General features: G+C 43.8%; 1 protein-coding gene across 6 annotated transcripts in view; it reads left to right on the plus strand.

The window, feature by feature from the left end:
* Positions 1-27,844, plus strand: part of ERBB4 (erb-b2 receptor tyrosine kinase 4) — an 832,220-nt gene that overhangs the window by 699,852 nt on the left and 104,524 nt on the right. For all 6 annotated transcript variants that reach the window (XM_079976052.1, XM_079976051.1, XM_079976053.1 and 3 more), the window contains one exon: positions 344-529. In XM_079976052.1, coding sequence (XP_079832178.1) covers positions 344-529 — 186 coding nt within the window. The remainder of the gene's footprint in view (positions 1-343; positions 530-27,844) is intronic.

The following is a 27,844-nucleotide window of genomic DNA, read 5'->3' on the forward strand; positions in this document are numbered from 1 at the left end:
AGTGATACATTCATTGAAATGATGTGTTTAGTGAATCCAGATTCAAAGATGTACACAGATGTACCTATGAAAGGAGTCACAGCTTGCAGTGCAAATGGTGGACATCCTAATAAGTGTAGCCAAAGTTGCTTTCATTGCCAGCTCAAAACATTTTACTGATGAAATGAAGCCCAGTTTGCAACCTTCCCCCCTCCATACTAGGAACATCATTTAGACACCAATTCCTGTCTTCACCTGTCTCCCACTCACAGTGCTACATAGCGGGACCAGCCCAAGTAGCTTCACTTGGGCACGGAAGTGTGGTATTAAGTGTCTCTTTTAAATATATGGCTTTTTATTGCAGGAAGCTCTTATAATGGCAAGCATGGATCATCCACATCTGGTACGGCTACTAGGAGTCTGCTTGAGCCCAACCATCCAGCTAGTTACTCAGCTGATGCCCCACGGCTGCTTATTGGACTACGTTCATGAACACAAGGATAACATTGGCTCCCAGCTGCTGCTGAACTGGTGTGTCCAGATAGCCAAGGTAAGCTCTTACAGAATCAGCTGCTGCTTTTTTCTAGAGATCTCAAACCTTTTGAGATTCCCTGCTTGAGATGTTTGCTTACGCTCCATATCTCTGGTGTACAAAAATAAATTTTGCATTCTATTAATTTATGGAATATGCTTTATTGTGATTGGGTTTGGGAGGGAGAATGCGGGCTCTGTGGATTTTTTTTCTCCCTTGTTATCTTGGGAAGTATATATTGAAGATTTTTCCACTGGGTCAAGCTTTAGATCTCATGCATTTTTCATTATTGATACACTTATTTCTCTAAAACAAATCTGATATATGAGAAGAAATCACTTTCTGAAATTGATAAATAAAATGTAATTAAATGAAGAAGACAATCAAGCTGATGATGTAAAGCGAGAGTCAAGTTTTGGAGAACTGGATCTCACATACCTGAAACAAATTGAGGTAGGTAAATATCTTGTGGGATTTGAGAAAAGGATCCAAAGTATTTGCTACAATAATTCAGTCTTTGTTTTCTCAAATAACCAAGATAAAAACGAAAACAAATACCAGTCCCTTCCACCATATCATTGCATGTTTCCCTGCAGAAACTATGTAGAAAAACAAAGTTTGGGGATTGTGTTTGCTCTTTCCTATTTCTTGGACTGAAATATTTCTTGGACTGAATTTTTTTCTTCCAGTCTGTGAAAGGGAACCATTTGAGGGGGTGGCACAGGCCACATACCACATTCTGTGTGTGATCTGTCACTCACCATTTCCTGGGCACTTCCTTCCCTTAAAACGTGGCACATCATTAAAGACAACAAAACTTTTAACACAGTTGGCCTAGACCAGCCCACTGGGGATGTATGATAGCTCTTCAGGAACCATTGCAACTCCTGCTTTTGTTGCCTTACTGGATCAGTGGACTGGGAAGTGGATGTCAGCTGCTTTGGAAGTCCTTAATACATGGCTTAGCCTAGTTAGGTCTCACACGCATCCTTCCTCCTGGCCAGTGTCTAGACCTTCCTTCTTTTAGACATGCACCTATTCTTCATGGAACACCATGAACCCATGTGTTTTAATTTGCTAGAGTGGCAGTTTCATCACAGGCTACTTTGTGATGCTGCCTCAAAGCTCCGCAGGTACCCATCCACCCAGACAAGTTACATTGAGTTCATCAGGAAGCGTTGGGGATGGAATAGGAGAAGGGACAACTACCCTGCCAATTCATAGGGAAAAAAGTGTTTTTGTAAAGGGAAGATGCAAACACTGGGACACTGAAGGAAAGTAAAACAAAGTAAAATGGAACTTGGATGTGAAACACCCACAAGAAATTCCCCTAACAATTAATTGGGGATAATATGCAAAGGTTTTTCACTACTAGTTTCTTATTCCTACAGATGTTATTGTGACCAAAGAAACATAAAATATAAATCTGTAGCCTCATTAATTTGTTGATTGTGCTATAATATCAGATTATGTCAGGATCCCTCTTACCATGGGTGAATTTCAGCTGCGATCTATGCACACTTATCTGGGAATTTGCCACATTAAACCTGAGGAGGCTCACCTGGTTGTACTGCTAGTAGCTGAGGGAAATGATGTGGCAGCTCAGGGGAAGGTCTTCATAGTTCAGCTTACTTCTAGGCAAGTGGGTACAGAATTACTGCTCTACAGGGTGACTCTAACTATGCATTCTCAGAAATAGGCCTATTTAATTCAGTTGGGCTTATTCCCAGCATTGCAGCCTTAGTCTCCCAAATGAGTAAATTTAAAATTAAGTATTTAAAGAAATGATGCTAAGGAAAAGTGAGAAAGAATTTTACTAATAGTTTAGCACAGACATACTTGAAAGGCCATACTTGAAAGCTGCTCTTTAAAGACTAAATTGTAGGATTAATTGATGTGAACCATTAAGGGAAAGAGGGGGAGGATTATTGTAAGGAAAAGGTAACTTATTTTTTTGAGGTGGAACAGCAAAGTTTAATTAAGCTATCTTTTTCTGTATCACCATGGTCTAAGGTTAACATTACTTTGACCTTGTGTTATTATAGCATAAAGCTCATCAGTTTCAGCTCTTCAGAAATGAAATGTATTTGCAGCAGGAGATCTGTCTTCCTTGATACTTGGGCAAAGGAGACTAGGGAAAAGGCCCCTTATGGAATTCAGTAATTCAGTCTTGTATACATGTACACTAACTGTAGTGCTTGCTTCCAAGTAGGCATGCATAGAACTGTGTTGTCCGATTAGTAACATGCTAAGGTCAGTTTCTCCCTAGAAGTTTGATGGCATGTATGTGTCCATTTCATGTTTCCCCACTTGCCTTTCTGGAAGTGAGAACAACGAGCCTGCAAGGGTTGGGCAGATGTTCCCAGTCCCTTAGAATTTGTGGTTCAAATCATTGGCACTGGCTGGTGGCCACAATTGAGGGGAGCAAAGTCACGTGTCACGCGCAACGCCCTGACGTTGTGCATGACTTTGTGTGTGATGCCCTGATGTCCCACACGATGCCAGGACGTCCCACACAGGATGCCATGTGATGATATAGTGTTGCCACTGGATATTGAGGGGGTTCAATCCCCTCCTTAAAAATTCCGGGGGGGGGGGAGTGCTTCCACCAGCGGAACTGGCACCCTGGTTCAAATATATCACAAGAAGATGGCAGATCATTCCGCTGTGATTGCATTTGTATTGTAATTGTGATAGCAAAGGGGGAGTCATGCGGTTTCTTATTATGGAGCCTTACAGGTTTGTGATAAAGGGCCCCCACTTCAAAGTCTTCATGTTTCAATATTGCATAGTCTGAACCATATACTGTTTTCGATAGTACTATCAAGCACGCACAATGCAGGTGGCAAATCTGTAAAAGTGGAGACCACAGGCTGCCTGTGACTGAAGATGCCTGTGTGTCCTTGGGGAGTAACAGTAGAGGGATGAGGAACCTCTAGATGTTGCTGGACTGCTACTCCCATCTTCCCTGACCACTGGCCATGATTGCTGGGACTGATTGCTAGGACACTGACAAACTGGAACGTGTCCAGAGGAGGGCAACCAAAATGGTCAAAGGCCTGGAAACGATGCCTTATGAGGAACGGCTAAGGGAGCTGGGCATGTTTAGACTGGAGAAGAGGAGGTTAAGGGGTGATATGATAGCCATGTTCAAATATATAAAAGGGTGTCACATAGAGGAGGGAGAAAGGTTGTTTTCTGCTGCTCCAGAGAAGCGGACACGGAGCAATGGTTCCAAACTACAAGAAAGAAGATTCCACCTAAACATTAGGAAGAACTTCCTGACAGTAAGAGCTGTTCGACAGTGGAATTTTCTGCCAAGGAGTGTGGTGGAGTCTCCTTCTTTGGAGGTCTTTAAGCAGAGGCTTGACAACCATATGTCAGGAGTGCTCTGATGATGTTTCCTGCTTGGCAGGGGGTTGGACTCGATGGCCCTTGTGGTCTCTTCCAACTCTAAATGATCTGCTCCAGAATCTTCCCTGGTATTGATGTCAGACTGACTGGGCAGTAATTATTTGGGTCCTCTCTTTCCCCCTTTTTGAAAGCAGGGACAACATTTGCCCTCCTCCAGTCTGCTGGGACTTCACCTATTCTCCAGGAATTCTCAAAGATGACTGCCAGTGGTTCTGAGATCACATCTGCCAGTTCTTTTAATACTCTTGATGCAGTTCATCCTTGAATACATCTAAACTAGCCAAGTATTCTTGTACTATCTCCTTAGTTATTCTGGGCTGTGTTTCCTCTGCTGAATCATTTGCTCCAAATTCTTCAGGTCGGGCATTGTTTTCTTTATTGGAGAAGACTGAGGCAAAGAAGGCATTGAGGAGTTCAGCCCTTTCTGTGTCCCCTGTTTGCATTTCACCATCTTCTCCTCTGAGTGACTCCACTGTTTCTTTGTTCTTCCTTTTGCTACGAACATACCCATAAAAGCCCTTTTTGTTGCTTTTAACCTCTCTAGCAAGCCTGAGTTCATTCTGTACTTTAGCTTTTCTGACTTGGTGTCTACACGTGCTGGCTATTTGTTTGAATTCCTCTTTGGTGATTTCCCCCCTTTTCCATTTTTGTACACATCCTTTTTTAATCTTAACTCAGTTAAAAGTTCTTTAGATAGCCACCCTGGCTTCTTTAGGCACCTTCCATGTTTCCGTCTCATTGGTATTGCCTGAAGTTGTGCTTTTACTATCTCCCTCTTAACAAACTCCCAGCCATCATGAACTCCCTTTCCTTTTAGTATTACTGTCCATGGGATCTCACCCAGCACTTCCCTAAGTTTTATGAAGTTGGCTTTCTTAAAGTCAAGATTGGCAAGCCCTAGGCTCTGTGGTTTAACCCACAGCGCCACCCGTTTCCCTTTGCCTTTTAATAACGGCATCTTTTTCTGTGCCCACTTCTGCAACAGTTTTCTGTATCAAGGCTGAAAATGGAAGGGGAGGAAGAGGAAAGGCTACCTTTAGCTGAGTGGTGGATGTTGTTTATTGAATGGTTTATCATAATGAGGTTGGCTGTGCTGCACTGGGCGTCACCCTACTGGGTCGGTCTTTGTTATATTTTCTGCAGTGTTTTTTCTTATGCCTGCTGGTTCAGAAGATCTCATTATGCATGGATGCTCATTTCAAGCTGTCTTGACTTTTGCATAAAGAGTTGCAAAACCTGCAGAGGCCCTCGGTCGGCTTGCCAGGGCCAATAGCCTCTGGTGATGTCCTTTGAAGTTTGGCTATTGGTTCGTGTTTCTAAGCAATATCCACTCAGGACTGAAATCTCAGCGGCCTTTCTCATGCATCTGTGGTCTATATTTTAGGCTTTAAGGGGTATTTTCAATTCATTTTGCTCTTTGCAGCAGATATTCTGTCAGAGAAGCAACTGAGTTTTCTCTTGAGATTGATTTGGCAAATTTGAGTGACTTACTGAAAAATGAAGAGAAAGGCTTGTCTAATATTTCAAAAGCATACTTGCCCCTTAGGTTCATGGTAGGATGGGGGCTGTTTTTTTAAAGTTGGGAAGCTGTGTCCTTACAGATGTTTTAGACTGCAGCCGTTGTCAGCACCCACCCACTCCAGCCAGCATGGCCAGTGGGTGGGGAGATTGGAGTTGTCGTGCAGTAATATCTGGCAGGCCACAGGCTCCTCATCTCAGATTTATTTTCTGGTGCTCATGTGGTAGAATAGTAAGCATGGGCTTGCTATTGAGTTAAGTGGCCGGGTTTTCACTTGCGCAATCTCTTGTGTTGGCATTGGGGCTGAGTTAGTTTGGGATTCTCCTCATGACATTCTCCTCCATGCTACTGGACATCAAACCCTAAAGTTCTCCAGGCAGCATAATTTAAGCAAGGAGTTGCAGTCTCTCAGTACAATTCAATGCATATCTATTTAGAATTAAATCCCAATATGGCCAACTATTGCCCAGTCTCAAATCTTCCATTCTTGGGCAAGGCGATTGAGCGAGTGGTTGCTGAACAACTCCAGGCATGCCTGGAAGAAGCGGAGCATTTGGAACGCTTTCAGTCGGGATTCAGGCTTCATCATGGGACTGAAACTGCCTTAGTCGCACTGGTCGATAATCTCCATTGGGCTAACAGATTGAGATTGAATCCTGACAAGACAGAAGTACTGTTTTGGGGGGACAGGGGGTGGGTGGGTGTGGGGGATTCCCTGGTCCTGAATGGGGTAACTGTGCCCCTGAAGGACCATGTGCGCAGCCTGGGAGTCATTCTGGACTCACAGCTGTCCATGGAGGCACAGGTTAATACCGTGTCCAGGGGAACTGTCTACCAGCTCCACCTGGTATGCAGGCTGAGACCCTCCCTGCCCGAAGACTGTCTCGCCAGAGTGGTGCATGCTCTAGTTATCTCCCGCTTGGACTACTGCAATGCGCTCTGTGTGGGGCTACCTTTGAAGGTGACCCGGAAACTACAACTAATCCAGAAAGCAGCAGCCAGACTGGTGACTGGGAACGGCCACCGAGACCGTATAACACCGGCCTTGAAAGACCTACACTGGTTCCCAGTACGTTTCCGAGCACAATTCAAAGTGTTGGTGCTGACCTTTAAAGCCCTATACAGCCTCGGTCCAGTATACCTGAAGGAGCGTCTCCACCTCCATTGTTCTGGACACTGAGGTCCAGCGCTGAGGGCCTTCTGGCGGTTCTCTCGCTATGAGAAGCCAAGTTACAGGGAACCAGGCAGAGGGCCTTCTCATTAGTGGCGCCCACCCTGTGGAACACCCTTCCACCAGATGTCAAAGAGAAAAATAACTACCAAACTTTTAGAAGACATCTGAAGGCAGCCCTGTTTAGGGAAGCTTTTAATGTTTAATAGGTTATTGTATTTTAGTGTTTTGTTGGAAGCCACCCAGAGTGGCTGGGGAAACCCAGCCAGATCAGATGGGCGGGGTATAAATAATAAATTACTATTATATTATTATCCTTGCATACGATCTTCACATTGATTAAAATTTGCATGGTTTTCCGTGTTTGCTAGGTTGTAAGGACATGGACTCTGCCATCTAGGAAGAAGATAAGAGGCACACATGCCATGTATGCTACAAGTTGCTGATGGTGTGGAGCGCCTCCTTTAAAAGTTTGCTTTTTGTGAACGATATCAGGTGATAAGAAGGGTGTGTTTCTGATCATAGAATCATAGAATCATAGAGTTGGAAGAGACCACAAGGGCCATTGAGTCCAACCCCCTGCCAAGCAGGAAACACCATCAGAGCACTCCTGACATATGGTTGTCAAGCCTCTGCTTAAAGACCTCCAAAGAAGGAGACTCCACCACACTCCTTGGCAGCAAATTCCACTGTCAAACAGCTCTTACTGCCAGGAAGTTCTTCCTAATGTTTAGGTGGAATCTTTTTTCTTGTAGTTTGGAACCATTGCTCCGTGTCCGCTTCTCTGGAGCAGCAGAAAACAACCTTTCTCCCTCCTCTATGTGACATCCTTTTATATATTTGAACATGGCTATCATATCACCCCTTAACCTCCTCTTCTCCAGGCTAAACATGCCCAGCTCCCTTAGCCGTTCTTCATAAGGCATCGTTTCCAGGCCTTTGACCATTTTGGTTGCCCTCCTCTGGACACATTCCAGTTTGTCAGTGTCCTTCTTGAACTGTGGTGCCCAGAACTGGACACAGTACTCCAGGTGAGGTCTGACCAGAGCAGAATACAGTGGCACTATTACTTCCCTTGATCTAGATGCAATACTCCTATTGATGCAGCCCAGAATTGCATTGGCTTTTTTAGCTGCCGCGTCACACTGTTGGCTCATGTCAAGTTTGTGGTCAACCAAGACTCCTAGATCCTTTTCACATGTACTGCTCTCAAGCCAGGTGTCACCCATCTTGTATTTGTGCCTCTCATTTTTTTTGCCCAAGTGCAATACTTTACATTTCTCCCTGTTATAATTCATCTTGTTTGTTTTGGCCCAGTTCTCTGATACTTGATTGGGATGCCTGTTTCACAGATGCTAAACTTCACTTGATATTACAGTGACTGAATACAGAACATGGTCATGTGAATTCAGCTGTAACTCATTTACCATTTCTTAGGGCATGGCAGGTGCTCTTAGGAGCACCATAGTGAATTACAGTCCAAACTGTATTTCCATTTCTTTCTTTCTTGGGAGGCTGTCAAGTCTGCTTATCACATTTTACATTCAAATAATTCCATAAGTGTTACTTTCCAATAATAGTAATAAGCCAAGGTAATAAGCAGTTTGATACACTCGAATGTCAGGGAAGGAAAATCAGATCCTGGGGGAGATCCTTTTAACATCTTGTGAATATAAAAGAATTATAAAATTACATTAACCAAGGCAAAGCATAGCGTTAGTCGAGAGGGAGGCTAGAAAGTACAATAAAGAGAATGTTAGCCAGGAAAATGGGCAGAATCAGATTTTCTCAGGAAAGAAAGTCAGGCTCTGATGTTGCCTGCCTCCCATAGGGTTTTTCCTCCTTCAGGGAAGAAGAATCATAGAATCATAGAATCATAGAGTTGGAAGAGACCACAAGGGCCATCGAGTCCAACCCCCTGCCAAGCAGGAAACACCATCAGAGCACTCCTGACATATGGTTGTCAAGCCTCTGCTTAAAGACCTCCAAAGAAGGAGACTCCACCACACTCCTTGGCAGAAAATTCCACTGTCAAACAGCTCTTACTGTCAGGAAGTTCTTCCTAATGTTTAGGTGGAATCTTCTTTCTTGTAGTTTGGAACCATTGCTCCGTGTCCGCTTCTCTGGAGCAGCAGGAAACAACCTTTCTCCCTCCTCTATGTGACACCCTTTTATATATTTGAACATGGCTGTCATATCACCCCTTAACCTCCTCTTCTCCAGGCTAAACATGCCCAGCTCCCTTAGCCGTTCCTCATAAGGCATTGTTTCCAGGCCTTTGACCATTTTGGTTGCCCTCCTCTGGACACGTTCCAGTTTGTCAGTGTCCTTCTTGAACTGTGGTGCCCAGAACTGGACACAGTACTCCAGGTGAGGTCTGACCAGAGCAGAATACAGTGGCACTATTACTTCCCTTGATCTAGATGCTATACAGTGGTGCCTCGCAAGCCGAAAAGAATCCGTTCCGCGATTCTCTTCGTCTAGCGTTTTTTTCGTCTTGTGAAGCAAGCCCATTGACGGCTTAGCGCATTAGTGCTATTAGCGGCTTAGCGGCTTTTAGCGGCTTAGCGGCTTAGCGGATAAGCAGATAAGCGGCTTAGCGGCTTAGAAAAAGGGGGGGGGGAGGAAAAAAAAGTCGGGAAAACTCGCAAGACATTTTCGTCTTGCGAAGCAAGCCCATAGGAAATTCGTTTTGTGAAGCGCCTCCAAAACGGAAAACCCTTTCGTCTAGCGGGTTTTTCGTCTTGCGAGGCATTTGTCTTGCGGGGCACCACTGTACTCCTATTGATGCAGCCCAGAATTGCATTGGCTTTTTTAGCTGCCGCGTCACACACAAGAGAAGTTGTACATTTGCAACTCAGAGTTCGCTCTCTCTATATATAACTCAGAATGCAATTAGAATCATAGAATCATAGAATCATAGAGAATCATAGAATCATAGAGTTGGAAGAGACCACAAGGGCCATCGAGTCCAACCCCCTGCCAAGCAGGAAACACCATCAGAGCACTCCTGACATATGGTTGTCAAGCCTCTGCTTAAAGACCTCCAAAGAAGGAGACTTCACCACACTCCTTGGCAGCAAATTCCACTGTCAAACAGCTCTTACTGTCAGGAAGTTCTTCCTAATGTTTAGGTGGAATCTTCTTTCTTGTAGTTTGGAACCATTGCTCCGTGTCTGCTTCTCTGGAGCAGCAGAAAACAACTTTTCTCCCTCCTCTATGTGACACCCTTTTATATATTTGAACATGGCTATCATATCACCCCTTAACCTCCTCTTCTCCAGTCTAAACATGCCCAGCTCCCTTAGCCGTTCCTCATAAGGCATCGTTTCCAGGCCTTTGACCATTTTGGTTGCCCTCCTCTGGACACGTTCCAGTTTGTCAGTGTCCTTCTTGAACTGTGGTGCCCAGAACTGGACACAGTACTCCAGGTGAGGTCTGACCAGAGCAGAATACAGTGGCACTATTACTTCCCTTGATCTAGATGCAATACTCCTATTGATGCAGCCCAGAATTGCATTGGCTTTTTTAGCTGCCGCGTCACACTGTTGGCTCATGTCAAGTTTGTGGTCAACCAAGACTCCTAGATCCTTTTCACATGTACTGCTCTCAAGCCAGGTGTCACCCATCTTGTATTTGTGCCTCTCATTTTTTTTGCCCAAGTGCAATACTTTACATTTCTCCCTGTTATAATTCATCTTGTTTGTTTTGGCCCAGTTCTCTAATCTGTCAAGGTCGTTTTGAAGTGTGATCCTGTCCTCTGGGGTGTTAGCCACCCCTCCCAGTTTGGTGTCATCTGCAAATTTGATCAGGATGCCCTTGAGTCCATCATCCAAGTCGTTGATAAAGATGTTGAATAAGACCGGGCCCAAGACAGAACCCTGTGGCACCCCACTAGTCACTCTTCTCCAGGATGAAGAGGAACCATTGATGAGCACCCTTTGGGTTCGGTCAGCCAGCCAGTTACAAATCCACTGAGTGGTAGCATAGTCAAGACCGCATTTTACCAGCTTCTTTACAAGAATATCATGGGGTACCTTGTCAAATGCCTTGCTGAAATCAAGGTAGGCTACATCCACTGCGTTCCCTTCATCTACCAGGCTTGTAATTCTGTCAAAAAACGAGATCAGGTTAGTCTGACATGACTTATTTTTCAGAAATCCATGCTGACTATTGGTGATCACAGCATTCCTTTCTAGGTGCTCACAAACTGTTTGCTTAATGATCTGCTCCAGAATCTTCCCTGGTATTGATGTCAGACTGACTGGGCGGTAATTATTTGGGTCCTCTCTTTTCCCCTTTTTGAAAATAGGGACAACATTTGCCCTCCTCCAGTCTGCCGGGACTTCGCCTGTTCTCCAGGAATTCTCAAAGATGACTGCCAGTGGTTCTGAGATCACATCTGCCAGTTCTTTTAATACTCTTGGATGCAGTTCATCTGGTCCTGGAGACTTGAATACATCTAAACTAGCCAAGTATTCTTGTACTATCTCCTTAGTTATTTTGGGCTGTGTTTCCTCTGCTGAATCATTTGCTCCAAATTCTTCAGGTCGGGCATTGTTTTCTTTATCGGAGAAGACTGAGGCAAAGAAGGCATTGAGGAGTTCAGCCCTTTCTGTGTCCCCTGTTTGCATTTCACCATCTTCTCCTCTGAGTGACCCCACTGTTTCTTGGTTCTTCCTTTTGCTACGAACATACCCATAAAAGCCTTTTTTGTTGCTTTTAACCTCTCTAGCAAGCCTGAGTTCATTCTGTGCTTTAGCTTTTCTGACTTGGTGTCTACACGTGCTGGCTATTTGTTTGAATTCCTCTTTGGTGATTTCCCCCCTTTTCCATTTTTTGTACACATCCTTTTTTAATCTTAACTCAGTTAAAAGTTCTTTAGATAGCCACCCTGGCTTCTTTAGGCACCTTCCATGTTTCCGTCTCATTGGTATTGCCTGAAGTTGTGCTTTTACTATCTCCCTCTTAACAAACTCCCAGCCATCATGAACTCCCTTTCCTTTTAGTATTACTGTCCATGGGATCTCACCCAGCACTTCCCTAAGTTTTATGAAGTCGGCTTTCTTAAAGTCAAGAAATTGAGTCCTAGTATGCTTGGCTGCTCCTTTCCGCTGTATAGTAAACTTCAGAAGAGCATGATCACTTGCGCCTAATGATCTTTCCACTTCTACCCCACTAACCAGGTCATCAACATTGGTTAGGACCAGATCTAAAATGGCTGTTCCTCTTGTTGCTTCTCCCACTTTCTGGACAATGAAGTTGTCTGCAAGGCCAGTGAGGAATCTGTTTGACCTTATGCTCTTGGCTGTGTTAGACATCCAGCAAATATCTGGGTAATTGAAGTCCCCCATTACTACTATCTCCCTTCCTTTTGCATGCTTGGCCATCTGTTCCAGGAAGGCATCATCTATGTCCTCCGTTTGGCGAGGGGATCTATAGTAAACTCCCACAATGAGGTCCCTGTTATTCATCTCTCCCTTAATTTTGACCCAAATGCTCTCACTTTGGCTTTGAGGTTCTAAATCTTGGATCTCTTCACAGGTATACACATCCCTGACATATAACACCACTCCTCCTCCTTTCTTGTCTGGTCTGTTTCTCTGAAATAGATTGTAACCCTCCATTATTACATTCCAGTCGTGGGACTTATCCCACCAGGTTTCAGTGATGCCTATTATGTCATATTTAGTTTGCTGTACCAAGAGCTCAAGCTCATCTTGTTTATTACCCATGCTTTGCGCATTAGTGTACAGACATTGGAGTCCATTAATCATTCCCCCGTGTCTCTTATTTAAGGATTTTTTCCTCCCACCACTAGGTCTGTGTGCTGTTTGCTCCATTTGGTCTATGACATTTGGATGATCATGTTCATCAATTGATAGACTCCTACCTTCAGGAGCACTGTCTTCCTCCCCCACATTAGTCAGTTTAAAGCCCTCCTGATGAGGTTTCTGAGATTTTTGGCAAAAACATTCCTCCCAACCGTTGTGAGGTGCAGCCCATCGCTTGCCAGAAGTCCATTTTCAAGAAACTGCAGTCCGTGATCTAAGAATCCAAACCGTTCCTGTTTACACCATTTGCGAAGCCAGCTGTTCACTTCCACTATTTTTCTCTCTCTCCCTGGGCCACGTCGTTCAACTGGGAGGACAGATGAGATGACAATTTGTGCATTTAATTGCTTCAATTTCCTGCCCAGAGCCTCATAGTCCCTTTTGATCTTCTGGAGGCTATTGCTTGCAGTGTCATTGGTTCCCACAGGAACCAAGAGGAAGGGGTATTTGTCAGTGGGTTTTATGATTCCTTGTAGTCGTTCAGTTACATCTTGGATCTTAGCCCCGGGTAGACAGCACACTTCCCGAGACATCTTGCCAGGCCCACAGATCACTGCTTCTGTTCCCCTCAGTAGGGAATCCCCTATCACCACTACACGCCTCCTCTTAGGTCTGGTCGGGGTTCTTCCGTGAGCTGTCCGTTCCAAGGTCGCCTGCACATTCCCTGAGGACTGACTTTGCTGCTCGTCTTCATATACCTGATCGACTGTAACGAGGGAGAGATCCTCAAATGGAGTCTGCTCTTCGTCTTCCATTCTAGGGGAGAGGACCTCAAAGCGATTGTGTATTTCTAAACAATCAGAGCGAACCCTGGGCCTCCTACTTCTTTGAGTCATGTTTCTCCATATATCTGGCTCCTGTGTTCGTGAACTAGCCTCCTTCTCAGGGGAGTCCCCTGTCTCCTCCTTGGTGGAGACGGTGTGCTCTGTTGCTTCCAAGAAGAGCTCCAGCTCTCTAATTCTTTGGAGCGTAGCTACACGTTCCTCCAGTTGCTGGACTTTGTCTTTTAAGAGGGCAATCAACATGCAATTGCTGCAGGTCAAGCTGCCTGCAACCTTTGGCAAGATGGCAAACATTGTGCAGGAACCGCAGGCGACTGCAGCTGTTCCCTCACTCTCCATCTTGAGAACGTGTCGTTGGGGCTGGCTACAGTGGTCCTCCATCATAAGAAGCGTGCAGACAGGACAAGTAACTCCCCCCCAACAAACGTTTGAGACTAGCTCCCCTAAATCTAAAGATAGATCAAATTGCGCGCGCCGCCGCCCTACAAGCTCTGATAAGCTCCTCCCACAGCTAATCACCTACCTCAACAGAAACCCTGCCCCCTCTGACCTTTGCACAGGGAGAGCAACTAATCAGCCACAAGAAACACACACAGGAGAAAACCCTTTTTGCTCCTTCTTCAGCCGCTGCCCTACAAGCTCTGATTGTGCAGAGATCTCTTTCCATACCTCCCACAATCATGAAACTAACAATCACATTTCAGAATTTTTTGAGCAACCACTTCAACAAGGTCCAAGTGTCCTTCCTTCAAGAATCTAGGTATCATCCCAGCTTTTATTTTATTTTCTGTGGGTGGAGATCATTCCCAATTTCACTCTTCATTCCTTGGTCGGTTTCAAGGGATAAGAGAGAAGAACAGTTTGTTCTTTCTAGCCCAGCACCAAGATGAACTCTTGCTCCTTTGCTCTTGTCCTGGAAGCTGATGGGGAAAGATGGTTTGCAATGCCACCCACTGAATCCATGCCATATTGTGAGCCTTATGGACCACATGGAGAGTATGGCAAAAATAATGCAAATTATCCTCCTATGGGCTAAGTCCCATGGAGAAATAACTAGTCATCTCTGGCCAGCTTCAGTGGCTGAAAACTACTTTCCCCATTGCAGTTAGGCTAATACATCTTTGTGCACAAAATAAAGCTGAGATCAGGATTCTCATCTGATAGAAAATTGCTTGGGCTCCAAGCAGATTTCCACACATTAAAAAAATCCAGAGGAAACAGTAGTACATTTCCTGCACCTCTTCGGCGCGGCTCAACAACCTTGATTATAAGCCGAGAGAGAGAGAGAGAGGGAGAGAGAGCGCAAGCCTCCACCGTAAAAATGGCTCTAAGATTAGGACCATTTGGCCGCATTGTTAGAGAGCAGCATTTTCCTTTTTATTCTCCTTGGCAGCATTTGATTGATAAACGTGCTAGTTAGGAGCAGCTTTCGTTATTTTGAAGCAGCCAGGAGTGAAAGATGGACAGACTGTGTGTGCAGAGGGAGGAAGCAGGGGTGAGCGGAAAGGTTGGGAGGAGGTGAAGGGATGCAGCTGTGGTTCAAGGTCTTTATTTTTCATTAAGGAGTCCTGGCTTACAGCTCTCTGAAAAGCCTATCAGGGAGTGAACAAAGGATGGGTTTAATGACTGTCATCTATCAGCTGTCCACATTTTAAACTTCAAGATGTCTCTATTCCCAAAGGTCCTTGCCATGACAAGGCTAATTGTATAATTATTATGCTATACCGACACACTCACACTAGCAAGGACCAGGGCGAAAGGCTGAGATAATTATCACTCCAAGCAAGTACATTAACATAAAATGTAGTTTACTAATGGGGCTGCTCTGGTAGGAAGTTCAGTGGGAAGCAGAGAAGAATTTAAACCAAGGACTTATCAAGCCATCTCAAGATCAAGATTCTCTGCTTGTTCGTCAGCTATATTTTATTTTCTTGCTTATGCTGAGTAGGTTTCTCATCCATTCCCTCTCTTTTCCACAAGGTACAATATGAAATGCTACCATACCAATAATAAAACTTTACACATGTTTTAACTTCTTTAAAAATAAAGATTGCTAAAATGAACCATTAAATGCTTGCTTAAAGGGGGGGGGGGACCTCAAGATTGCCCCCAGAAGATACTTGGATTCTCATTCCGATGAGCCTCCAGGGCAGCTGTTGGAGACATCACCACTGAAACTCGTAACTCTAAATGAACATGGTAAACCAGAGATATTGTACTTTAGAGAATGGTCTTGCCTATGTTAGAAATTTCAACAGGGCATAGAGGAGGTTGGGAGCTCTCCCTTACCTCTGAGCTGTGCTCCTGGAGGGGTTAGGATTGGGCAGAGGCCTCTCTCTGCCTGGCTCTGCCTATGATAGGTTCTTCCACTGGGGAGGCCCACACTGTGCCAAGAGCAGGGGCTGCTAGTGGTATTCTTGCAAGTGATAGCTGGCATAGGGCATCAGAGTGTTTTGAGGATGAGGTAGCAGAGCTCGCCAGGGATCTGCTGGATCCTGTTGCCCATTGCTAGCTGAGGGGCCTGGGGAAAAATGTGTGTCCCCCCCCCCCTCAATGCACATGTGATCTCAGGGACAGGTCACAACAATGTAAAACACAAGATACAACAAAAGTAAAAACAGAATCCACTTTAAAATATGTATGCAGGTCCTGGGTTATTTGATTTATTTATCTGAAATTATATAGCACTGTTCATAAAATATATCCCAGCAGTTCTACACACTCAAAATACAATAAAAACTTCACACCCAAAAGGGGAGGGGAAAGTGGGGGGAGGAGAAAGTTAAACACAGACAAATTGTTGTAAAACATAGAATAGAATAGAATCATAGAGTTGGAAGAGACCACAAGGGCCATCAAGTCCAACCCCCTGCCAAGCAGGAAACACCATCAGAGCACTCCTGACATATGGTTGTCAAGCCTCTGCTTAAAGACCTCCAAAGAAGGAGACTCCACCACACTCCTTGGCAGCAAATTCCACTGTCAAACAGCTCTTACTGTCAGGAAGTTCTTCCTAATGTTTAGGTGGAATCTTCTTTCATGTAGTTTGGAACCATTGCTCTGTGTCCGCAGCAGTGTGACGCGGCAGCTAAAAAAGCCAATGCAATTCTGGGCTGCATCAATAGGAGTATTGCATCTAGATCAAGGGAAGTAATAGTGCCACTGTATTCTGCTCTGGTCAGACCTCACCTGGAGTACTGTGTCCAGTTCTGGGCACCACAGTTCAAGAAGGACACTGACAAACTGGAATGTGTCCAGAGGAGGGCAACCAAAATGGTCAAAGGCCTGGAAACGATGCCTTATGAAGAACGGCTAAGGGAGCTGGGCATGTTTAGCCTGGAGAAGAGGAGGTTAAGGGGTGATATGATAGCCATGTTCAAATATATAAAAGGATGTCACATAGAGGAGGGAGAAAGGTTGTTTTCTGCTGCTCCAGAGAAGCGGACACGGAGCAATGGATCCAAACTACAAGAAAGAAGATTCCACCTAAACATTAGGAAGAACCTCCTGACAGTAAGAGCTGTTTGACAGTGGAATTTGCTGCCAAGGAGTGTGGTGGAGTCTCCTTCTTTGGAGGTCTTTAAGCAGAGGCTTGACAACCATATGTCAGGAGTGCTCTGATGGTGTTTCCTGCTTGGCAGGGGGTTGGACTCGATGGCCCTTGTGGTCTCTTCCAACTCTATGATTCTATGATTCTATGATTCTCTGGAGCAGCAGAGAACATGTGATGCCACAGTCAAGACCTCCTGGAATAGGAAGGAGTTTTACCTTATCTGTGGAATAATGGCAAGGGGGTTGTGCAAACCTCCCTTGGAAGGGAGATCTCTGAGAGGGGGCTGCAGCAAATAAGACCTTAGGGCCTTATCAATAGATCTTAAGTGCCAGCAAGTTGCACTGCACACATGGAAATCTGAGGCTTGGGGTTGGCAACAAGAAGACCTTTTCAGTTGTGGCTCATTGCTCCTGGAATGTTTTCTGCAGTGACTGACATCTTCTGAGTAGCAGGTTCTTTCCTTTCCTCCAAGGCATCTGATGGAACATGATCCAGCTGTATCAAGGCCGATGCCCTTTATTAGGTGACTAACATAACATATAGTACATTATCGTACCAGCCACCTAATAGTACTTTATGCATTGAGAACAAAGCAGGATAAAGTGGAATACCATAGGAAGAGAATATGATCCTGTTGGAAAGAGTGTACAGTTTCTTCTAGTTTGTCAGGTGACTTGATCCAAATTGTTCATGTGCCGTGTTCTCCCAAAAGAGATAGTGGTCTGCAGATTTTTAAAAATTGTATTGCAATTGTCTGCATGCCAAGTGATATTTCTAAAGGGTTACCAGAAGAAATGAAGCTCACATCACCAGGTAGTATGGGAACACTGACTTGATTAACATGGTTGCAAAGCGGCAGCTATCCTACTGGACTGAAGACTAATTTCCAACAGAGGCAAAGTGCTTCGTTCCCCAGAGTCCTTTTGAAAACTACAGCACTCATCAGACTATGTTCCTCTAATTACTACAGTATTATTAATTATGGCTAACACATTGCAAAGAAGGGCAGCCATAATGCCCTTGGAGAGCTGTCAGTGAAGCATATCATCCCATTAATTAAAGGTTGTATGTGGGGATATTTTCCTGTTCACTCTCCTCCATTTTCAAATTCCCTTTCCCTCTCGTGTGATATGACTCATTTCTGCTTTCTCTTTCTTCCTTGCTGCCATTTTCTTCATGCTCAGCCTGTCACTTTCTCCCTAGTCACACATTCTGCAAACAAAGTCATCTCCTTCCTCTCCTTGACCATCATTCTGTGCTCTCCGACCAGGGGCAGCAGACTATTATTAGCCAATCTAATCTGATGCAGTTTCCTCTTCCCTTCCACAACAACAACAAAACCGCAGCCTGTGAGATGGGGGGAGAGAAGAGAATTGACAGCAGAAGGGTTGTCATCAGGCGTGGGGAACGGTTGCCCAGCCAGTGGCAAGGGATGATGGGAGGTGTAGTTCAGCAACATTTGGTGAAAGGTTCCTCACTCCTGGATTATCATATTAACAGTGGACTAGCTATTTGTTAACTTCACTTCATTTTAATCTGAATTATTAAGTGAAGGGCAAAAAGCTGCCAGCAATTTTTACAGTGGTCTCATTCTGACAGAACATCCCCCAACTCTTGATATCACCCAAATTACAGTAAGATGTTCACAAATGTTCATATGTCTGTAGAACAAAAAGCCTGGAAAAGCTCTTTCTCAGATCCTCTAATTAATCATCACTAGTTTGTGCAAGATGTTAACATAACCTTTATTCCTTGAAACAATACCTGCAAACCTAACTCACCCCACAGATTCTGTGTGATGCCAGGCAGATTATACTGGAGTTAAGGGCTCCAGAATAATCTTCCATAAAACACCTAGACTATCATCAAATACAGCAAGCCAGTTGGAAAAAGAAACCCATTATGTTTTTCTTAGCAGTCCCCGACAGACTGTCTTGGAACAGTATTATTGAAAACCTCTCCTAAATCAGATTCAAGATATTATAGCAGCTTCTGCTAAGGTCTGTCAGGAATTCCATTATAAACCCATATTTTTCGTGTTTATAATGTAGCCATAAAATTTTTCTCCGGACTGTGACTTGGCATAAAAAGTCTTGGCCTGAGGCAATTTTATTTTGTATTATTCAAGAAATCTATATATTAGGTTATTTTTGAATTGCTGAAGTATCAAAATAATAGTCTGGGTGCCATTTTGTATTGCTGTGAATTTAAGAAAATACTGCTTTTTCTCTAAAATAAAATGTTCAAAACTATAAATTCGTAATGCAGCTAATCCACAACAATAAATATAGAAATAAAACACTGAAGCTTACAAACTAGACACTGTAAATCTCAAGTGATTAATGTCTCTATAAGTGCTTTATTATGAAATATGTTATTTCAGATTAATATTCACATACCATTATTTCTGCTATTAATCATATTCTGGATCCTGGATATAATGTGTGCATACCTTTTGCTTTTCAAAACCAATACAGTATAGTCTCCAGCCTGGGTGCCAGCATCAACAAAATATATTTTCAAACTCACATTTCCTCCTCTTCATCCTATTTAGGGTAATAAGACTAACGCCAGTCCAAAACTCTGCTACAATTAAAAAAAACAAAACAAACATGTGGTAAATTGATGTGATTTGTATATTTCACACAGCATGCAATTGATCCTCCCAATCAGATATTGTGTTCCTATTTTGTTTGTTAGGAATTTACTGTGGTGTGTGTTATTACACACGTGCACACACACACCAAACTTACTAGTTTAATAAAATGCAGGAGAAGGGTAAGCAGCGGAGGGGGCAGCACCAAATAGCTCCTGGCACCAATTCAGATGTCATGCCGACATTTAAACCCACAGGGTCATCTGGCAGTCAGGTGTCATTAGTCAACACTTTCCCTCTCTGCCATCTGTTTCTGTCTAGCCCATTTGTGCAAATTAACTCTCAGCATGGAGCCATTCTCATATTTGTCATGATTCTTCTTTCTGTGTCCTCCAGCTTTCCTCCTGAACCCAGACACCACAATGGCCTACATGGCAGATGTGGGCCTTGAAATCCTTCCTGCATGTATCAGCCTCTGTGGTCAGGCAGGCCAAGTGGCCCCACCAGCGACCCCCTTCTCCTGCCTCTTCGTCACCTGTCTTAATGTCTCTTCCTTTCTCCCTGCTCTTGCCTGCAGGGTTATGGGCCCCCACCCACCCTCTGGAAGTGGGCTTGGAAAGAGGGGCACCACTTGCTGCAAGGGGGCCGGTGGGCTGCAGCGACGCCATTGGCAGCCAGGCCGGCATTCAGGCTTATGGGAGATGCTTTTGTGTGCTAGTAATGCTGTGCTCTCCTTTGTGCTCTCTGTCTTATGACACAACTCTGACACACCTCCATCCCCCTTCCCTCAACTTCCGTTTTATGTTTAGCATGGCACTGCTTCGGCATGAGGAGTAAAATATTTAGAATTGGCTGTTAAAGATAATCTGTCCTGTTTTCGACCAGGATTGCTTCTCCACATTTGCAGATAATGTCGTACTGCTGCATCTGTTAGAAAGGCCCACAGATGGAGCCCCACACAATCCCTGCTTACTCCAAAGTAAGTTCTGCTGTGATGTATTTCCTAGTAATGGGTTTAGAATTGTTGTGTTGGAATTAGGCCTTAACACCATAATAATCAGTGGCATATTTGTAGTTCCAAAGTTCACACAACCTGATTCTGTTGTTATTTGGCACCCAAGTATCGCAGCATTTGTTCTTTCGCTATTGTGTGCCGTAGATGTCCGAGGCCCTTTCCAAATGTGTCACCTCACTATCAATTCATATCTTCCTAAGCACCATTCTTTCCAGACATTTCTTATTCTACCCTTCTGGCTCATTACTTGCATCTCACATTTCTTAATTAGCATTTTAGTGTTTGGGCTGTTGATGTTTTGCCTGATAAATGAGAAATATAAATGATACAAGATAATTCTGGATGCATCTTCTTGTTAAGGACCAACAGTCTATCATTGTTTGTGCTGACATGCATTACTTGGTTCTGCAATTTAGCCAAATTGAAGAAAATGCAATTCTGGAAGTCTTCTGTACCTAGTAATTGACAAAGTAATCCATTCATATGTGCCAGCAATCTCAACACAAGGAGCCGTAAGAGCACCACACATTGAGGAGTCTTGCACATGTGTCACCGTTCTTCCCTTCAGCAATATTGCTGCATTTCATTTTAGGCTGATAAGAAGTCAGACAGAGGGCATCCTTGGGCATTACATCCACACCATACATTTAAAGCATGTGGCCAAAGAATCCTAGGAACTTTATTAAAAGTGCTGGGAACTGTAGCTCTGTGAGGGATAGACTACAGTTCCCAGGATTCTAGGGCAGGGAAGCTATGTACTTTAAATATGTTTTTCGTGTGTGATGTGGGGGTCACCAACTGGCAGCTTTAACAACATCACTTTCCTCTCACTTTACAATGTTAGCTGCGAATTGCAGTTTGGATACATCAGGCCAACAGCATTGTCTCTTACGCGAGTGCAGTACCATTATATGGATTCCCCGATGGGACTTGGCTAAGCAGTATTTTGAAAGCAGTAGGAATACTTCAAACTAGATTTGCCATTGAAATTGCAAAGTTCTGAGCATCAAGATGAATCTGGAGGCTTTTCCTTTAGGTGGTATCTCTGCAAGACTTGAGAGAAGCTAAAGGGATTATTATTATATTTGCTAGACTTCCATCTGCATTTGCAAGACAAAAACAAATTGAGCATATCTTTCAATCCATGTAGGAAACCACATCAGCGTGGAAGGAGAGCCTTGAAGCAAACACAAAAGAAAGAGCCCATAGAGCCAGTCCCTCTCCCCAAAGCAGAACAGGCAAGCCTAACTGGACCTTACATTAATTATGTGATTTGCAACCACAGCCACATGTTTTAAAAAATTAAAAAGATTGTTCTCAGTATGCAGAAAAGGGAGATTTAAGCCTGCTGCAGTCTCTGTACTAAATCTCCCCAGTGGCAACTAGCATGCAGGGGTTGGGGCTGGAATTTCCATTGGCACCAGTGGGAAGCCATTTCTTTTCTAAGGCTAACTGCCCTGAAGGATAATTTTTGCAAAGATCATGGCTGCGAAAGGAACTTAAACAAGCTCTCATCCCTGTGTGCTGCAATATGTTCACACACACACGTGCGCACATTAACCAGCATTTAAGAGACAGAGTGCTGGAGTGAAATCAGTTAGTACAGAGGGTCAATCAGAAACTGAGACAAGACAACTGTGGGGTGGGGTGGATTCAGTCACTATTTGCTTGCTCCCCCCGAACTTGGGCTGGCACGAGTTCCCATGTTGAGATTGCCCACTCAAGCCCCACTAAGGGGGGAGGCCTGGCTAGGGTCACATGATGCAGCTTGTGGCCAGCCCTGCTTCTCTGTTGCCCAAACTTTGCACAAGGCAGTGCTAAACACATCACTGGGGCTGGATAAGGCAGCACCTGCCCATGTCAAAAGCCATAAGAGGACCCCCCTCCCCCCTGGTGGGCCATGATCCCACCCACCCCAACTTTTTACCCATTCATAAATTGCACCAGTGAAATAATAATAACATAGAGGCATTAGGTCAGCCACAGTGGGAGCAGAAATCTGGACTAGATGCGCCTGTGGTCTGATCCAGTAAGGCTGCTCTTATATTCTTCAATGGAATGTGCACCACCTATTTATGGAGAAACAGAGAGAGAGGGGGAGGGAGGGAGGGAGGGAGGGAAGGAAGGAAGGAAGGAAGGAAGGAAAGAAAGAAAGGAAGAAAGGAAGGAAAGAAAGAAAGAAAGAGAGAGAGAGAGAGATTTCCCGGCTGTTCAAGTTTCATAGGGACACATCAAGCTCTCGTACCTGAGGGCGAACAGGTGTGCAGGCCAGAGAAAAGTAGCTGGCCAGAAGCCAGCTGGCTCAAGGCCAGTAGCCAGGTAGCCAGAAGGAGGATCAGGTAGCCTACCCCCCCCCCCCCCACTTCCAGCCAGCAGCTCTGGTGGTAGATTTTGCAAGCAGCTAACACCTGACCTGCAGGACTCCCAATCTGAGCACTATAGTGGCTACGACTGTGGCTTGAAGGACCTCCAATATAGTTCAAAAGAGCTTTAACTCAAGATTGAAGGCCTTTTGATGCCCCCCCCCCCAGCTTCAGGTTCAGGCACAGCTGCCTAGGTAACAAACCAAGGCTGTATAGACATTGCCAGCTTAAAGCTGGGTTGTTCTTTTTCTCGATTCAGATTGAAGCTGCTTTGGGGAGAAATGCTTCAGAATGCAGTGTTTCATAAGAAACAAGATGTGCATGATGGCTGGCATTGTGTGTGTACACCACTTCTCAAACTGGGGACACTGGATGTAGAGTATACAAGAGTGTACACCCCCTTACTTTTCTATACCAAAGGAATCTCAATAGACAGAATTTAAAGGCAAAGTCCTTCTTGGCCATCCATTGTAACTGGTATAATAATTTAAGTTTGTAACGGCAGCTTCCCAGATATATAGCATGACAATTAAACAATAAATGATGAAGTGGCTTCGGTTTTAGTGGATAGTGGCAAAAGGAAGTGAAATGAGTTCATTTGTTGGGATAGAACACTGCTTTAAAAGGCAGGTTAGGGTGATTTTACAAGGCTTGTCATTTCTCATTAGGCTCAGTATGAGTCTAACTTTGCTCATGCAGGTTATAGCATCTGTGGAACTCAGACTGAAATTACAGTACATCCTTTTAAAGGTCCACAGAGAATAATATATCCTTTACATACAGCTTCAATCTATACTGGCATACCCATGTCTGTGGACATTTTATCTATATTGGCATGCATAGGAAAGGGCTATTGGTGCAGTGGGTATTCATGCCCAGTTACCCTGGAGAGGTTTAGAAAACAACCTGTGTTCTACCGTGAGGAAGGTCCGTAACACCTGAAGATGAGAAACAGAGGTCGGATTTGTAAAATGAAGCCAAGAACAAGCAAGGTGGCGTTCTGGTCTGTGCACACTTTCCTGGGAGTCAGCCTCAGTGACCACGGAGGGACTTCCTTGATCAATGGCGACTAGACATGATGGCTCTGCGCTGCCTCCACACCAGGAGGCAGTAGTGCTTCAGAAAAGAGTTTCTGGAACCAGGTGCTCATGTGCTCAGGCCCCACTTGCTTGCTTCCCATAGGCATCTGGCTGGCCATTGTGGGAACAGGAGGCTGGACCAGATGGGCCACTGTCAAGAGGCTCTTCTTACGTCCTTGAGTTCTCACTTCTAAGCGAACGTTTGTGGGTTCTAAGGGTAGCTGGTGGAAAGTCAGTGACACTATTGTGTGTAGTAATAGCAGGTTGAGACAAAGCTTCAGGCAGAAGTAGCTGCAGGCACACAGAGGTGGGAACGTGCGAGCTGGAAGTAGATCCATTTGCATTACTTGTATATTGATCTGCTCTGTCTGGGAGAATGACTTGGAGTTGTGCCAATAATTCCTACTGAAGGCAGGTTCTGGGAACCAGTTCAACCGGCTTGTCCTCTTCTTAAGCATCTCCTTGCCTTTTTAAAGTATATACATTACCAAGGAGAGCTGATAATATATCTTGGAAGAGAATTGCAAAGTCAAGAGGACACCACAGAAAAGGCCCTGTCCCTTGTACCTGCTCAGCTAACCTCTATTAGTGGTAGGCACAAAAGTAGGGACTCCATAACTGATCTCAAATTTTCTTGCCACAGGGTAATTCTTGGAATGATTCCTGTACCAGGAACAAGTAGCATAGCTGACACATTTACTTGAAAACGACTGTTTTGTGAACCTGTTTTTGTTTTCTCTTTAGTTTCCAAAAAGCTTTACTGTGTGTTAGGTCAAAAAGCAAAAATTTAAAGTGTAATACCTAAAAAAGCTGTTTATCATCTATAGATAACCACATTCACAGCTGTAAAATGGTAAATCAAAACTGTCTCAGTATATCCTAAATATATATTTGCTGTATTTGCCTTTGTCCTCATTCACAATTCTCAAGAGCACATCATCTCATTTTTCTTTAAAATTTATGACCTGCATTTATGTCTATGTACAAATCTAAACTCACAACATTCTGTACTGTTGTGATTACAAATGCCTCATAAAGACTGATATGACAGTGTTATAAATGAAAATTTAAAGAATACTCAGAGGATGAAATGAGGCCATAAATTGCATTTCATAAGCTTACTCAGAGGTAGTCAAATGAACACTGGGCAGCAAATACTCTTGCTAATCTGTTGAGTCTAATTTAATTGAAAGCACATGGTCAGATCCACTGGGAGATTCTTCTGTGCAAGTTCCACTGAAATTATTAGGAGCTATGCAAGAACTCGGGACTCTTTTGCAACTCCCATTCATTTCAGGGGAGATTGGCTTGTGCCTGCTGGTTTGTGCTCAACGTGAGGAAGCTCTTGTGCCTAAAGTCAGGAAGCCAGTGGTCCTCAAAGTTATGAAAGCATCAGCAAAACCTCTGGCAGTTCAAGCTTTCTACGTGTGTGCTGGAACAGATGAAAAATGTATGCCTACCACCATCAAAGAAAAAACAGCTTTTGAAGAGAAGAAATGGCAGCAGTCAGATCTGTACTGATCTGTATACTGAGTTTTTGTTTTGTTCTGTTTTAGAAAAAGAACCCTATCTAGGATTTGGACCCCAGTTTGCTGAATAACACATGCACTATCCCCAACTTTTTGTTGTTATAGGTTTCTGGCAGTTATCTGCCACAGTCCCTTAAATAACACCAGGCTGCTTCAGTTCCTAGCTACAAAATGGCAGTCCTGACACAATGACCTTGACCTGGAATTTAGTTGCCCTTTTCACATTGATTTCAATGGGATTTAAGGATGACTAATTTAATCGGGAGACAGCCCTATGTTCCTGGCAAACCTTTAAGAAAATAGCATCTTGTTTCACTGGGCCTCTTTCAAAAAAGCTTAACTCCACAAACTCTCCATAAGACATACAGAAAGGAGAAGGTAAATCACTGCCCCCTTCTCTGCACTGTAGTACTTCACTTCAGGGCTAGCTGAGCAGTTTCCTTCTCACCTAGTCCCAAACCCAGCAGCCAAGCCATTGCGCAGTTGTCCTATAGCAACAGGCAGAGACTCACATGCAGATCTTTCAGCCTTATTTTATAGTGCTGAGAGATTCCTCAGTTCATTATCCCACCTTCCAAAATTCCTTGCATGGCTTGCTCTCCTTTCTGTTGTTGTTTTTGTTGTGTGTGTGTTTGTTTGTTTGTTTGTTTGTTTGCTTACATAAATATGACCAACATTTGTGTTCCATCCAACAACAACTTACAGTTAAAATAAAAACATTAAAATGCAGCTATAGAAGTGGCACATATGATGGAGCATAAAACTTCAGCAACAGAGAATAACAAAGGACTGTCTAGTAAGACAAAAAAATATTTTAGCACAAATGTTAAACTTAGAAAGTGTAGCAGTTCAGCAGTTTAAAAGACTAGGGAAATGAAAATGACTTCAGCTGGGACCAAAACAACCACAGAGTGGGTGTCAGGCTAGCCTTTCTGAGCAGAGCAATCCGCAGCTGAGGTGCCACCACTGAAAAGGCGCTCTCACCAACCAAGGACTGGCTGCAAACATTGGTTCAGGATGTGAGCACATTTGTGTTAGCGTAGTAGGCCATATCATAATCACCTCCCTGCAACTTTTCTGGCATGGCGTCATGGTTGACATTGCGCTGTGAAGCATCCTCATCCTACACATTTACTTGATGGAACAAAATTAAAAAAATCCTACCAGTAGCACCTTAGAGACCAACTAAGTTTGTCATTGGTATGAGCTTCCATGTGCATGCACACTTCGATGGCATCGACCCCATCATTCTACTTAGGGGCCAGATGGCACAATAAATCTCTGAACTGGCCCCTTAAGCATCCGTACTTAGATCTTCTTGGATCTGGTCTGTATGGTCCAGTTATCTTAATGACCTCCTAGCCTCCTTCAGATAAAAAAAAAGCCAAGATGCCAGTGAAATTACTTCAGAAGCCAAGAATGATAGATTAGACCAAACTGAGCCATTGGCAGCACATTTAAGAAGTCTGTGATGCATTCTTAGAAGTTAGCTTTACAAGATAGTATAAAAAGGCAGCTGTCACAGCAAATCTAATTTTAAAATGTTAAATACAGTGTGACAGTAGGTTATTAAGATAAAAGGTACAGCAAATAAAACTTTCCCCCCTGATGTACATTGGCAATGACCATTTTAGATAGCCAAGGACTAATAGAATCATGGATGAAATGATTTGAGGTGACTGTCTCCATTACAGCACTCCCAGCAATCTTCTTTCCAGAATTCATCATTTTTGAGGCAGGTTGTTAAAAGATTAGCTAATCATTCCAATATTTTAGTGCCTATCTTTTATGAAGCAGTATAGTTTATTTGCTTCAGAATGAAATGGTCTAACACATTGTGTTGTTTGATGCATGTAGAAAGCAACTCTTTGTTTTCTACATTCTGTGATACATCTTAAAGTAAGCATTTGCTACAATTTATCCATCTTGTTCACATACTCGCACCCCACACAGGAGTCTGTAAGTCCATTCTATCTGTCTACAATGACAACTTTGTATAGTACTGTATACAATTGTGGGGTTTCCCCCCTCCCCCCTTTTGTTTCCCTTCTACGTGGGTGCTGTTTCTCTTTTCCTTTTTCTCTCTTTGGTTTACGTCTCTCCATGTTTAGTGCACTTATAATTATGTGCTTTTTAGCTTTCAATAAAGATGTCTGATTATATATATATATATATATATATATATATATATATATATATCTGTCTGCTACAAATGATAGTGGGAAGGAGGAAGAGGAAAAGTGAAAAAGTGGGATGCATCAAGCAGGGGTGAAACTAGGCTTTATTTCACCTGAGTCAAAGACCCAGTTTGACTGACACACACACACACACAGTCTGGGAGCCTCAGTGGCGCCTCTCTGAATGCTTCACCTGGGCAGTAAACTCAGCTAGAACCCCACCCTCCATATGGTATTGATGTTCTTTCAAGGCATGTGAGGAATGGAGATCAAATATCTGCCAGTTGTTGTGTGGGTTTTG

Source organism: Podarcis cretensis (assembly GCF_951804945.1).
Source record: "Podarcis cretensis genome assembly, chromosome: 1".
In the NCBI taxonomy this organism is placed as follows: domain Eukaryota; kingdom Metazoa; phylum Chordata; class Lepidosauria; order Squamata; family Lacertidae; genus Podarcis; species Podarcis cretensis.